Source organism: Hypomesus transpacificus, chromosome 2, assembly GCF_021917145.1.
Source record: "Hypomesus transpacificus isolate Combined female chromosome 2, fHypTra1, whole genome shotgun sequence".
NCBI lineage: Eukaryota > Metazoa > Chordata > Actinopteri > Osmeriformes > Osmeridae > Hypomesus > Hypomesus transpacificus.
Window position 1 is genome coordinate 442,484 of NC_061061.1, and position 15,352 is coordinate 457,835.

Consider the following 15,352-nt stretch of genomic DNA (forward strand, 5'->3'; position numbering starts at 1 on the left):
ACACATTGCACGTGTATCTCATACAGGGCGGGCTTTAGCTTAGGTCAGGGTCGTCCACAGACGCTGCTGTGGACAAAGTTCCTCCAGAACAGAGACGTTAAAAGGCAGCTAGTCGCTACTGTCCATTACTAAACATGGATTCATAAGCTATCTCAAAAGTCATGACGATACTGGCTGTTATATATACATAACTAAGTACCAATGCTTCAAAATGATTTGAGATGTCATGGATAGGATTAGTGATCGTTTTCTATGAATATCAGATACATCATCAAAAGGCTCTGTAAAATAAATCTTCTGAAAATGATCCAGATGTGAAGCGGGTAAACAGCAGCATCACCAGGGCAGAAGGCAGCAAGGAGAGGGCAGGGAGGAGAGGACAGGGAGGAGAGGACTGGGAGGAGAGGACTGGGAGGAGAGGACAGGGAAGAGAGGACTGGGAGGAGAGGGAGGAGAGGACTGGGAGGAGAGGACTGGGAGGAGAGGACTGGGAGGAGAGGACTGGGAGGAGAGGACTGGGAGGAGAGGACTGGGAGGAGAGGACTGGGAGGCACCAGCAGCACGGCTCTGGAAGCTCCTCGTGTAGAGCTTGGCAGAGCTTGGCAGCTAATTGTAGTCTGCGTTATGGTAACACTGACAATAACACAGCTCGAGGCATCAGTTCAACAACAGTCTTAAAAAGGTTTAGGAAAACTACAAAACTACAAAAAATAAAATAAAACTAAAAATCATCTTTAGAGCATCTCATATATAATTGGTAACCACGAGCTAATAAATATATTGCTATTTGCAAAAGAGAAGAAAAAAACGAATGGCACATTCTCATCACTCCTTCCAGTTACAGCGCTTTCTCAAGTACACATCGCCAAACACCAGGAAGAACAGCGACTCGAAGCGCTAGGCATTGTTTGGCAGCCTGCGAGTTCCAGTCTGACGGTTTAGCAGGTTGTGGATGTTGTCATGAAGTCGTTATTGTCCCTGAGCGAGGGATGACGAAGCCTGTATGATACCCAGCCGGCCGTTCACTTTGACTGTTTTCGTAGGAGCGGTGACCTGGATTATGGTAAAAACAAGCCTTACTAATACACTCAAGCCATCAAGTTCAATCATCATGATGCATTCAGTATAAATTATCGGTAATCCAATTGTTTTTCTTAAATTTTTTCTTTCAGTTTGTCCGTTTCCCCTGGTCTTCCTTGAGGGTTTAGGTTGGTTTAGGTGATATTCTATGTGGGCATGTGAAGCCCTGTGACACTGCTTGTAAAAGGGTCTGGACAAACCAAATTTGATTAGAAAAAAAAGGGAGTCTTTAATTGTGAAGTGCCCACTTGTGTAAACAACTTCCCTCCTGCTGTACCTGCTGAGGGATACCTGTGTGACCTGTAGCCTACTGTGTTTAAGCTCCGCCCTACTGACACCAGGGGCGGGGTTACAGTGCTGTCTGGGCAGGGGGAAATATTCAATTTAATACCACTGTTACATCCGTGCTTATGAAATAAAAACACATTTTAACTTAACAAACACCACTGTTAGAACACTTCACATTTTTACTTTGAATCTAAACCAGTGTTCAGGGTTAGGGTCTAAACCTGTTAGGATCTAAATCAGTGTTTAAGGTTGTGCTCTTAACCTGTGTCAGGGGAGTGGTCTAAACCTGTGTTCAGGGGAGTGGTCTAAACCTGTGTCAGGGGAGTGGTCTAAACCTGTGTTCAGGGGAGTGGTCTAAACCTGTGTTCAGGGAAGTGGTCTAAACCTGTGATCAGGGGAGTGGTCTAAACCTGTGTTCAGGGGAGTGGTCTAAACCCGTGTTCAGGGAAGTGGTCTAAACCCGTGTTCAGGGGAGTGGTCTAAACCCGTGTTCAGGGGAGTGGTCTAAACCTGTGTTCAGGGGAGAGGTCTAAACCCGTGTTCAGGGGAGTGGTCTAAACCTGTGTTCAGGGGAGTGGTCTAAATCCGTGTTCAGGGGAGTGGTCTAAACCTGTGTTCAGGGGAGTGGTCTAAACCTGTGTTCAGGGGTGTGGTCATCTAATCCTGCATACCTTCTTGAGGCGGTCAGCAGCACTGCCAGACCTTATGGCCTCCATCATGGCCTCCCGAGCCAGGACAGGATTCCCCCCCGCGCTGGGCCTGGGCTGGCCGGAGGGAGGGGGAGGAGGGGGGGGCATCATGGAGGGAGGGGGAGGAGGGGGGGGCATCATGGAGGGAGGGGGAGGAGGGGGGGGCATCGAGGAGGGAGGGGGAAGGAGAGGGACAGAGGGGGAAGGGGAAGGATGAGAGGGAACATTGTGTTTTTCCACTTCAGTTCTCCTGGACTGTTCCAGCTCATCTGCTGCCTCGGAGTGGGTCTGGAGAACCAGAGAACAGACTGGTGAGTTTGTCTGGAGAACCAGAGAACAGACTGGTGAGTTTGTCAGGTGAGAACAGACTCCTGCCTCTCTGTGCCAGTAATAACAGGAACAACTCCATAATAATCTTATATCAGTATATTCTGGGTAAACCTGCAGACTCGCCACAGAAAGCTGAACTCTGACCTTCCTCAGCCGCCCGGAGCTGCTAGGAGCTCTGAGGGCCGCCAGCAGCGCAGACCTCTCGCTCTCCTCCTCCAGGAAGGACGACGTCTTGACCGCCACACTGCCGCCGTCAGCGATCTGGAGACAACACGACTATCACGCTCAAACCCATGAAGACAGGCACAATCAGTACCACAAATCTGGTGACATCTGCTGTGTTTGACAAGGCCAAGGACAAAGGTTTATTAAATTGTCCACAAATTTCACCACCTTCCACTGCAAGGCACTGGCATTTATCTGACACACAGTCATGTGTCAGATGGGACTCTAGCGCTTTCTTCCGACTTTCAGTAACACCATGATGCCTAGGAGCATGGACTATTCAATTTGACATGGGTTCGGAAATGTGAACTTGTTTTCTCTATGAAAGACATTGAATAAGACGAAAACTAAGGACATTTACTCGATTATCTTATCTTATTTTAGTTAGTTTTTGCCACCAGACAATACAGTTTTAGTTAGTTATCGTTTTTATGTATTTTTATTTCAGTTAACGACCATGTTTTTTACCACCTAGCTTTCGTTATTTCGTTCGTCTTTGTTTACGAATATGTATATTTATGTGAACTAAATGGGCTGCATTTATATACAGCACATTTGACGGCACCTATCGGCATCTAAAGCGCTTTACATTTTGCCTCTCGTTCACAAACACACGCTGGCCTGCCATCAGAACTGCTTCAGTGGACAACCCTCTCTCCCCCCTGTATAATGTGAAGTATGGTGGGGGAACAAAGGCCAGAATTCCTTATAATTTACATAGGACAAGCCCCGTTTTGTTAAGCCCTGCAAATAATACAGTGATGGTGGTGGGCCAGACGTCTGACCTTCCTCAGACGGTCCCTGCCTCCATTGGTCTGGATGGCCTCCATCAGAGACGAGTGCAGTGTCGTCTCCTTCTCCACCGACTTCAGGATCACCGGCTTGAACTTCTTCACGGGGCCGAACACGTTGTTCAGCTGCTGGGGATCTGGGAGGGGCGCTCCCCCGGAGATCTGCATCTCCCCTGGGGGTGGAGCCTCTGGGTGGGGGGCCACGGGGGGCCGGAGAGTGGTGGTCTGGATGCTCGGGACGTCCCGCTTCCGGGCCGGGGCCTGGTCATGGACCGGAGGCTCTTTACTGTGGGAGTTCAGGGAGGTTTGTTTCGGTGCAGAGGTGTGTGCCGCAGGCGGGGCGGGTTTAGGGTTGGCGGTGTTAGAGGTCCCTCTGGCTGAGGCTGAGGCGGTAGTTAAGCCTCCCCTATCCGGCCTCAGTGCCCCGGACTCCTGCCTCTCTGTGCTGCTGACAGAGTAGCTAGTTGACCTTTTAGGACCTCCAGAGTGAGAGTTCAACTCGGTCGTTCCTCGGCCCTCGCCTGAAGAGCTCACAGGTTTTTGAGAAGGCAGATATGGAGTCCCCTGAACGGGCCGGCCTTCTTCCTGAGAGCCGAAGGCACCTTTTTTCCCAGGGACAGACGATTCTGGGATGTTGGTGATGTTGACAACATGAGCAGGGGGTTTGGCTGTGTGTTTAGTGATGGCCGAAGCCACATATTGGCTGGACGTTCTCCTGGAGGGTTTCAGGAAAGACAGGTCTCTCTTGTCCGGGACGAACACAGGCTTGACAGGCAGGTTGACGGGCTGCTGTGAGGTTTCCGGAAGGTTTCCATCTGATTCAGCACAGCCCTCCTTCGCAACCTCTCCAACCTCGTCAGTACGTTCCTCCAGCCTGACTCCCCCTGCAGCGCCCGAGGCGGCGGTGACAAGAGATGTTTTCTGATCTCCTTCGGTCTTCTCCCTCGCCCTCATGCTGGACCCTCTGCCGGGAACGAGGGCAGCAGCGTCCTGTTTCTCGGTTGAGCTCCAGAAGGCCTTGGCTCGGCCCAGGAGAGGAGACTCCACATTGATGCCTGACTCGGAGGAACCTCCGAACTTGTTCCTGGGCAGGTCCACTCGTACCATGTTGCCCAGCTCGTCGATCTTGATGGCTCCGGTCGTGGGGGCGGTGGGGGCCGGTGTCGGGGCCACCGTTGGCTTGGGAGGGACAACGGTGAAAGTCCTCATACCGAATCGAGACACGGGGCTGTGGGTTATTTTACTGGAGGAGGAATGGCTTCTGTAGGCAAGACCTCCCTCCGCTTTCTCTGCAGTTTGGGAGTGGCTGGAGGGAAGAGAGCTCGGGCCGTTCTCTAGCCCATGGAGCTTGCGGGAGCTCCCGGGATTAGGGTCAGCGTCCGCGGTCGCCTTCTGCCTCTGGAGCTGTGGTTTAGTTGTCGTCCCCGGAGCTGGCTTCTCCTTCTCTGCGCTGTGAGCCTGCGTACGAGGCTCGCTCCTGGGCACGTGGAGGGGTCCCGTCTGAGCACCGCTGGCCTGGTTGTGGCCGCAGGACGAGCCAGCGTTGTTGTTCCTGTTCCGGCCCACGTCGCCAGGCTGCTGCGTGGAGTGGTGACCCGCGGGCGCCGTCTGGGGTTGTGCCCGCCGCTGCTCCGCCTCGCTCTGTTCGTACTCCTCCAGGACCTCGTCTATGGCCGTCACGGGGACGTCCAGATCCACCGCCGACACCGGAATCTCGTTACTCTCAGGAGATGAGCAAGTCGCCTCTTGCACTACAGGATGCATGGATTGCGAGACAAGGAGAGATGTGAGTGCATCGATACTAGACCAGCAACGTGAGAGGACAGCTATCATGGTGGACCAGGGACGTCTGTTATATTATACATTGGACATGTCCCATCCATTTTATAAAACAAAAAATCGGTCCTGTTCTGTCCCCCTCCCCACACACACTTGTTATTAAGATAATTATATTAAACGGCAGCATCCTGGGTTATTAAACAAAAGCTGTCCCACCCACATTATAAAAACGAACTTGCCCCCCTCTTGCTGACTCCTCCCCCACAGCGAGAGGAGCTCACCTGCAAACTCAGCATCCAGCCTGGCCAGCGTGAGCTCTGGGTCCTCGTCATAGCTGCCCTCAGATCTGCCCGCTTTCATCCTGTGGATGCCATCCTGGCTGGGTCTGTTGGGTGAGAAGAAAACGGTTGGGGTTTGAAGAGTTGTGCTTTGCACGTTACGTAAATAGCCATTTGGGTAACACTTTAGATGAGCTCACCAAATTCATAATTTATTAACCAATTTGTTACCTATTAGTTAACGGTTTGTTCAACATTAGTTATTTATTGTTTATACAAAATGTATCATTAGTAAAGCATTTGTTCACACAGTTAGGGTTAGGGTTCGGGTTTAGGGCTAGGGTTTAAGTTTTGGTTAGGGTTTAGCTTTACTCATGCTTTACTAATGATACATTTTGTATGAACAACAAATAACTAATGGTGAACAAACCGTGTGATTTCAGTCTCTTTGAAATATTTACTTCAAAGTTGATTGCTTACAGTCCTCTAAAGTCAAGGTCTCAAATGAGTCTGAGTTATTCATGTACTGTATGTAAATCCAGTGCTTATTTGCTCTAGGGTTAATGTCTCTCTCTCTCTCGCTCTCTTTCGCTCTCTCTCTCACCATTTATCTTACTCCTTATCTCTCTGTCTTCCCTCTCTCTACACAGGTCTTCTCGTCTCTTTCCATCTTTTTCTCCTTTCCTCCCTCTCCCCTCTCCCCTTTCCCCTCTCCCTCCCCCCTCTCCCCCTCCCTCCGTGCTAAGGCAGGCTCCAAGCCTCCTGGCTGCGTCTCAGTTGCTGCACATGTGGTGCTGCAGTCAGTTATCATTCAGTGTTTGGCTCAATAAAACGAGCCATTAAAAGCCAGCCGGTGCTGAGTCGTGAGGAAGATGGAGACATGAGTCAGCGACTCAGGAAGGCGACGTAGACAGGAAGGGAGAGAGGAGATCATTCACTGTGGTGGGTTTAGAAGAAGGTGACTCCCATCTCTCCAGACCTCTCACCACAGCTAAACCTGGATGGGAACTCCAAAAACACCTTTCTACACTTTTCTCTTCATAACGTTGTGGTTGGTCATGAAGGGTTCCTGTGTTAGTGTGTAGTGTTACTCCTTTAGGGTCATTGTCCTGGACGACGGAGCAGTGAGTGAATGTGACCTTTCCTAAACACCTCTGCTACAGGTGCACACACTGGGACGTGGTAAACACAGAAACACGGTCCTTGACTCTGCAGTCAAATACTAGTAAACCTAACCCTTCTCATCAGTGGTTGTTCTGCTTTTCTCTCCATCAGCCTGTCGCTTTGAGGAGGAAAACACACCAGCTAAATGAATACAAATGCCCCGTTACCGCGGCGACGACCTCTCACCTGTGCCTGGAGCCCCAGGTGGCACACCCCTCGTCGCTGTCGCTGGAGCCGTCGCCGGGCGGGTCCTGGACCTGACCCCCGCCCGGCCCCCGCGAGAGGCCACCGTCGGCGGGCGAGCCGGCCGCCCCCGGCTCCTCCCCCATGCCCTCGGACGCGGCGTAGCCCTGGTCCTGGAGGCTGTCGCTGCTGGCCAGCGAGGCCGCCTCCTCCTCCTCGTCCGTGTCCGGGGGGTGACCGTCCACGGAGCGCCGCCGCGAGTACAGCCAGGCTGAACAGGCACCGGGACAGAGACGCCGTTTAGATGGAAGCCCTTACAATTCGCTTGACAAGACGTTTTGAATCAAAGCAGACACACAAAGTAAAGCTTGTGGAAAGTACAGAGGAAGATCAAGGGGTCCAGATCACCACCACATGTAACATGCAGCTGCATCTTCTGTTACTGTGCGTATTAGCATCCACATCATCATCCACATCATCATCCACATCATCATCCACATCATCATCCACATCATCATCCACATCATCATCCACATCAGCAGTTTGGGGTGTTACTTGGTCATGCACAGGCCTTCTGGGTATCGGTTAGTAGAGAGCTGGGCATTGGCTTGTTAGAAGCAGAGAGCAGAGGAGGTGAAGGACATGCAAACAGAGGAGAGGAGGTTGGATACGGTTCAAAACACACACACACAGCACACGCACACAACTGCACATACAGGCAGGCAGTGTGTTAGGCCTGTCAGGTTCGGGCTCACTACAGTAACTCACAACCTTCCTAACAACCCACTCATCCTTCCCAGCAATGAGGCGAGTCATGTTAGTCAGGCAAACACACACAGGCAGACACACACACACTCCTATAGTTAAAACACACAAGCTCAAGTTGCATGCTCATCCTTCCAAACCCTAATCACAAACAGTCTGACCTTCTGGTCACCTTCTGCTAACCAACACTCCCAAACCCAGTCTGGGAAAGGGAAGGAGACACATGCACGGTAGATTTGTGCACACACACACACACACACACACACACACGCACACACAGAAACAAGGAACAACCGAAATTATGGCCCAAGTCTCGTAAGAAAAGTCTTCCATATCTTTAATTTAAAAAGGAAGACTGTTTCCACTTCAAAATGATCTTGCAACTCTTTAAGTGGTGATTCTGCATTTGATACAGTATAAATAGATTTCCTTTTTGTGAAATATAGATCCATACCAAATAGTGACCTAACAGTGGTTTTATAAGCAGATGTGTCTACAGACAGACCAACGACCCAACACAGGGAACATGTAAACACGACTCATCGCCATTGAGAACACAATTACAGAACTACATTATTAGAGCAACAAACCATGTTGTGTCCCAAGACCGGCCTCCAATATCATTTGAAACATAATAATAATAATGATGCAGTCATCAATTAGCAGACACTTTCATCCAAAGCGGTATTCTAACCTGAGGCCTCCTGATCTGCAGTCAAATGCTCTAACCACTGAACAATATCCATTTTACAAACATTTTCAAATACTATTTGCATGAGTTAACCTGCAGAGGGTTAGCTGATGATGACTGTCCCTGCAGTGGGGGGATTCCCAACAGGAGGAAACACACAGGAGACCTCTGATGATGACTGTCCTTGCAGTGGGGGGATTCCCAACAGGAGGAAACACACAGGAGACCTCTGATGATGACTGACCCTGCAGTGGGGGGATTCCCAACAGGAGGAAACACACAGGAGACCTCTGATGATGCAGATACAGAACGAGAAAGCCTTCCTAAATCTTCACACAGGTCAGCTCTACATATTTATTCAAGAAACTCAAAAAACCCTGTAAAAAACTCACAAAGCTAACAAAATATGTTTCTAGTTTAACGACAGCATGCTCATGTCTACAGTGTTTCTAGTTTAACGACAGCATGCTCATGTCTACAGTGTTTCTAGTTTAACGACAGCATGCTCATGTCTACAGTGTTTCTAGTTTAACGACAGCATGCTCATGTGTATGGTGTTTTCCCCCCCATCACCAAACCTACGCTAGGGAATCATTGATCTGTGGATCAGATGACTTCGCTCATCATCTGTTTTCAACACGCCATCAGCATCATTCTTTACTCAATACACACTGGATACATGCAGCCAGCACCTCTTACAGTAGCTACCCCGTCTCCTCACACACAATGTTGATATGCTAAGCTACAATTGTTTGGCTAAACTTGCTAGGCTAAATCAACCAGCTGCTAGGCTAAATTGGCTTGGATAAACCAATTAGCTGCTGAGCTAAATCTGCATAGCAAAATCAACCAGGTGCTATGCTAAATCTGCTAAGCTACATCAACTAGGCACACAGAAGAGATTGGGGTATGTAGAGTCCCTTCTAACAGTGCATTGAAGACAGGAAACAGACATCCTTCAGGAGGAAGTAGGAAGTGTAGTGAGAGGAAGCTCAGTTCTGAAGGGGACGGGGGGAGGAGGTCCAGGGAGACGAAGGTGCAGAATCGAGGGAAGAGAGGAGGGTGGCGGAGGAGCACAGCAGCAGGAGTTTGGAGGAGGACAGAGAACGAGTGGTGATCACAGCCGACTGGAGCGCAAACGAACAGGTCCACAACAGTACACTAGGAAGGGACAGACACACACTTCAGTACGCTGGGGAGGAAGGAGGAAGAGTACAGGAAGTGAGTCAACGGACAGAGAGAGAGAGAGAGAGAGAGAGAGAGAGAGAAAGAGAGAGAGAGAGAGAGAGAGAGAGAGAGAGATTGGACGACAGCAGTCTGGACCTACACTGGTGCTGGTGCTCCTGCTCCAGCGCGGCCCGGGGCTCTGAGAGAGAGGGGGGAGAGAGCGGGGGAGTGGGGGAGGCAAGCTGGGCCGAGGTGCGACGAGGTTTGAGCGGCACTGGACGTTCTGCACCTACAAAACACAACTGAGAGGATGTAGCGGGCAGGATCTGAGACTGAGGAGTGGAACCAAGTCAAATCATGTCTTTCATTGTGGCGGCTAAACGGGAACTGGGAAGGGTCAAATGAGTTGATCATCACAACTAAGAACAAGAAATCTGGTGCTCTTTCCCCAAGGATGCTCTCTGTTCTGTATTAGGGTGCTGTGTCTGTTCTCACCTAGGGTGCTGTGTCTGTTCTCACCTAGGGTGCTGTGTCTGTTCTGTATTAGGGTGCTGTGTCTGTTCTGTATTAGGGTGCTGTGTCTGTTCTCACCTAGGGTGCTGTGTCTGTTCTGTATTAGGGTGCTGTGTCTGTTCTGTATTAGGGTGCTGTGTCTGTTCTGTATTAGGGTGCTGTGTCTGTTCTGAATTAGGGTGCTGTGTCTGTTCTCACCTAGGGTGCTGTGTCTGTTCTGTATTAAGGTGCTGTGTCTGTTCTCACTTAAGGGGCTGTGTCTGTTCTGTATTAGGGCGCTGTGTCTGTTCTCACCTAAGGTGCTGTGTCTGTTCTGAATTAGGGTGCTGTGTCTGTTCTCACCTAGCGTGCTGTGTCTGTTTTGTATTAAGGTGCTGTGTCTGTTCTCACTTAAGGGGCTGTGTCTGTTCTGTATTAGGGCGCTGTGTCTGTTCTCACCTAGGGTGCTGTGTCTGTTCTGTATTAGGGTGCTGTGTCTGTTCTCACCTAGGGTGCTGTGTCTGTTCTGTATTAGGGCGCTGTGTCTGTTCTCACCTAGGGTGCTGTGTCTGTTGTTCTCCGTCTCCTCCACCTTCAGGCTGATCGTTGACTCCGCCTCCTCTGACCCAGAGCTGGGGGTGGGGCTGTGTTTCCGCGGGCCAGCCTGACTGCTGCGGGCGTGGCCGGGGGCGTGGCCGGGGGCGTGGCCGGGGGCATGGCCTGGGGCGTGGTCAGCCACCAGGCTGCTACTGCTGCTGCTGCAGAGAGAACCAACGGCGTCCGAGTCGTCGCTGGGGCTGTGGCTGAGCTCTGAGCCCGAGTCCTGGGCAAGGAGGCTGGTGGCCGGGGTGCTGGAGGCTGGAGAGCTGGGGGCAGGGGTGGAGGTGAGGGTGGGGGTGGAAGGGGCAGAGGAGGGAGTGTCTGGGGCGGGGGTCACAGAGGAGGGGGTGGGAGGGGGAGCAGGAGCCTTCCTCTTCATCTGAAGGCTCTCTGAGTACTGAGAGCCTGGAATCACCTGGGGGGAGGAGAGAGAGACAGAGAGACAGAGAGACAGAGAGACAGAGAGACAGAGAGACAGAGAGACAGAGAGAGAGAGAGAGGAGGGTTATATGTTGTGCATGTCCACACAAGCATTCTTGCGTTTACCCTGATTTTTTACAAAGTTAAACAACATCTTGCAAACGGCTCCTTAAATGCAGTAATGTAGTGGATAGGTACAGCTTATTGCTGGAGTGTCTTTTCAAACCTTCCCATGGCTTTGAATGAAAGTGTCTGCAAAACTGAATACATTATTCTACATGTTTAGGCCTTGTGAGGTATTCTAGCCCACCTAGCCTTCCACGCTGCCAAGTATCTGAACTTCAGAAAGGTGGTTACTCAGAAAAGAAGAATCTAATCATATTTGTATAGCACGGAGTGTTACAGAGGGCTTCACATAGGCTCATAGAACTGCACCTTACCAACCTGAACCCTCCTGGAAGACAAGGGACAACTCTCAGGAAAACTCAAGGAGAAAACATGTAAGAAACCTGGGGGGAGCAGTTCAGTGAGGCCTCCCCTCCTGCGGAGACGAACCATATGTGTGTGTGTGTGCGTGTGTGTGTACGTGAGAGACACAGAGAGAGAGGGAGAGAATATGGGCCTACGGTGAACATAACATTGAACTCCAAGGGTCGAGTGGTATGTAGAGGACAATGTAAGTGGGTCAGTACTGCTCTTGTGGCCCCGCAGTCGCCCCACAACCCAACTGTGGAGCTGTTGACGAACTCACTGACCTCAAACTGCTGTCACTCATGGCTGGCGTCATAACACATTCTTCACCCCCCAACACACGCATACCACACACACACTCTCTCATACCACAAACGCACAACCATATACTACAAACACATATACCATACACGCACTCATAGACCAGACACACACATCCAATCACACACACACACACACTAATGTACACAGCCAGTTTCCCCCCTGTGTGCTAGTGCAGTGACCCCCCCCCCCCCCCCCCCCCCCCCCCCCCCCCGTCTCCAGGCTTGGTAGCACCAGGGCTCTGAAGGTGGAGTCGGCCATCAGGGTCAGACCACCATCATCCTCATAGCTCCTCACAGCCCCTCTAACCCTCTGACACCAGCCTCAGTCTTAGAACACATTCCTCCTCCACCCCCACCACACCCCCTGCCCCGCTGACAACAACAGCCCTGACTGGCGAGTAACGTAGCATTAAACAGGATTAACACACACAAACACAGTGTCACACACACACACACACACACACATACAGTTCTGGAATAGAAGTGGTCTCATCCTGAGTTCTAGAACAGAAAGGGGCTCTGGCGCCGGTTAGAAGGGGTTGCGGCTGGGAGAGGCTGGCTTACCTGGTAGGTGTCCAGGCTGTGGTGCTGCAGGTGTGGGGTGGGCGTGGGGCCGGGCGGGGCCGGGGCCCTCCTCTTCTTGGGCTCCACCTTGGGGGACATCCTGGAGATGTTCATCACAGACTGGGACTGACCCAGTGTGCTGGGGCGTGCCTCCACACACCCACCTCCGCAGGTCCCAGACAGGCCCTGGAACACGGCACAGGGGTCAGACACACACGCACACACACTTCATACACACACATGCACAAACACACACAGAGCCTTCAAACTGGAAATGATTTCCGACTCTCCCCTCATGGCCTGACCCTGCCCTCGTCCGTCTTCCTGTCAGGTGAGAAGCCTTGTAGTGAACACAGTACACGGAGCAACGCTGTAGGGCCCCCTAGTGGCCACCAGGAGAACTGCCTTTCACTAGCAGGACGGGAACTGCTAGATACTGCAGTTAGCAGCACTGAACGTGTTGAAACATGCAGAACACACCGTTTCAGACCTACTAGCAATTAATTCAGTCACATTCAAGGTTGAATCTGTTATGGTATTAGAGATGGGTTAGTAGTTACATTAGAATTTTAACTGTTAGTTGGGTTAGTACTTACATTAGAGTTTTTGTCAGTATTTTGGGTTAAACTGTCATCATGGTCATCCATATCCACAGTCGGCTGGGATTCAGTCTGAAACAGAACCAACAGCTAACATGCAGAGCCGAGCTCAATCACCACAACCTCAGGCGGTCTAAAGGAAGGATCCAGGTGGAGATCACCAGAGGTCACCATTCAGAGGGATCGCTCCTCCTACCTTGGATTTCCTGCGGCTGAACGTGAACAATCCCAGAAGGCCTTTCTTCTCCGTGGAACCGGACCCCAGAGAGCTAGAGGAGAGAGACTCTGATGGGAGAGAGAACAGCTCAGGTCAGAGACAACAGCTCAGGGCAGCAGAGAGAGAACAGCTCAGGGCAACAGAGAGAGAGAGAGAACAGCTCAGGGCAGCAGAGAGAGAACAGCTCAGGGCAGCAGAGAGAGAACAGCTCAGGGCAGCAGAGAGAGAACAGCTCAGGGCAGCAGAGAGAGAACAGCTCAGGGCAACAGAGAGAGAGAGAGAACAGCTCAGTGCAGCAGAGGGAGAGAGAGAACAGCTCAGGGCAGCAGAGAGAGAGAGAGAGAACAGCTCAGGGCAGCAGAGAGAGAGAGAGAGAGAACAGCGCAGGGCAGCAGAGAGAGAGAGAGAACAGCTCAGGGCAGCAGAGAGAGAGAACAGCTCAGGGCAGTAGAGAGAGAGAGAACAGCTCAGGGCAGCAGAGAGAGAGAGAGAACAGCTCAGGGCAGCAGAGAGAGAGAGAACAGCTCAGGGCAGCAGAGAGAGAGAGAACAGCTCAGGGCAGCAGAGAGAGAGAGAACAGCTCAGGGCAGCAAAGAGAGAGAACAGCTCAGGGCAGCAGAGAGAGAGAGAACAGCTCAGGGCAGCAAAGAGAGAGAACAGCTCAGGGCAGCAGAGAGAGAGAGAACAGCTCAGGGCAGCAGAGAGAGAGAGAACAGCTCAGGGCAGCAAAGAGAGAGAACAGCTCAGGGCAACAGAGAGAGAGAGAGAACAGCTCAGTGCAGCAGAGGGAGAGAGAGAACAGCTCAGGGCAGCAGAGAGAGAGAGAGAGAACAGCTCAGGGCAGCAGAGAGAGAGAGAGAACAGCTCAGGGCAGCAGAGAGAGAGAGAACAGCTCAGGGCAGCAGTGAGAGAGAACAGCTCAGGGCAGCAGAGAGAGAGAGAGAGAACAGATCAGGGCAGCAGAGAGAGAGAACAGCTCAGGGCAGCAGAGACCCAGCCGAGAAGCAGGGGGGGGGTCCTTGACACAGATGTAATGCTCAATGCACATTTGATGCTTTTTATCCAAAGGACAAAGGGGGAATTGAACATGGGATCTAGATCTGCAGTCAAATGATCTACCACTTGAGGTGGATATGTGTTACACCACTGAGCTATACCAAACCACAGGTGAACATAACCCTGTTTACTCTAACCCAGACTAAACAACACTTACTAAACAACATTGAATATTGGATATCTACAGTGCATACATTGTCATGTCAATCTAAGGACTGTCCATAGCTGTCCTACTAGCAGCACTCCTCAGCAGCTGCACAGGCTGAAAGCTACAAGCTCACGTTACCTGCTCCCTGTAGACGCAAACACTAATCTCACCAGCCGATGGCGATACAACGGTGTTGTTGTAAAATGACTGTCTAAAAGCCCCTTTCTCAATATTCTCTCGTTCACCCCTCCACCGTTACAATGAGATAGAGGAGGAAAAACTGATCATCAGCTGCAGTCTTATCAATAACAATGCCCAATAATATACATAAATATCCAGAAACTGGCACACTGTACAATATGCTGTAGATTAATTCTACACTCACTAATGCTCCTATTTTTTTTACAAAAAATCTAGAGAAGAGGCTTGATACCTGACATTGTAATGAACCAAACACAAACACAACACAACAGTAGCTCTGCAGAAACGCAAACATGTTATTCACTCACAAACTGCATCTCCCCAGGGCAGTGGTTAGGCAGGCAACGTGTGTGTGAATGCATGAGTGTGTGTGGCGGAGACAGGCAAGGTTAATATGAAAGCACACCTAGCTGCTAGCCAACTGCAGGTCTAAAGCCCTAAGTACGCGTGTGTGTGTGTGTGTGTTTGTGTGTATGCATGAGTGTGTGTGTGGCGGAGACAGGCAAGGTTAATATGAAAGCCGTACTGTAGATCTAAGATTCACAGCAGGTTTAAACTCTACAGCAGGTCTAATATTTACAGCAGGTCTAAACTCAACTGCAGGTCTAAGATTTACAGCAGGTCTAAACTCTACTGCAGGTCTGAGATTAACAGCAGGACCCACGAGGATAAAGGCAGCATTCAGGCGATAATACCTGAGCAGTTAAGAACAGGTGCAGAAGCCGTTTTAAGTTGGAGAACTGGAAACAAGCACACAGCAGATGGTTCAGAGCAGGACAGACCTGGGTTATAATTCAGTTCAGCTCATTCAGGAAGTGATGAAAACTCAAT

At 50.9% G+C, this 15,352-nt stretch overlaps 1 protein-coding gene across 1 annotated transcript in view; it reads right to left on the reverse strand.

Annotated features, from left to right (window-relative positions):
* Positions 1-490: 490 nt before the first annotated feature.
* Positions 491-15,352, reverse strand: part of cobl (cordon-bleu WH2 repeat protein) — a 35,019-nt gene continuing 20,157 nt past the window's right edge. Inside the window, 11 exon segments of the mRNA XM_047043420.1 lie at positions 491-1,053; positions 2,040-2,345; positions 2,532-2,648; positions 3,398-5,154; positions 5,464-5,567; positions 6,811-7,078; positions 10,478-10,937; positions 12,301-12,486; positions 12,897-12,971; positions 13,096-13,184; positions 15,217-15,261. Of these exon segments, the coding sequence (XP_046899376.1) occupies positions 970-1,053; positions 2,040-2,345; positions 2,532-2,648; positions 3,398-5,154; positions 5,464-5,567; positions 6,811-7,078; positions 10,478-10,937; positions 12,301-12,486; positions 12,897-12,971; positions 13,096-13,184; positions 15,217-15,261 (3,491 nt within the window). The 3' untranslated portion in view covers positions 491-969.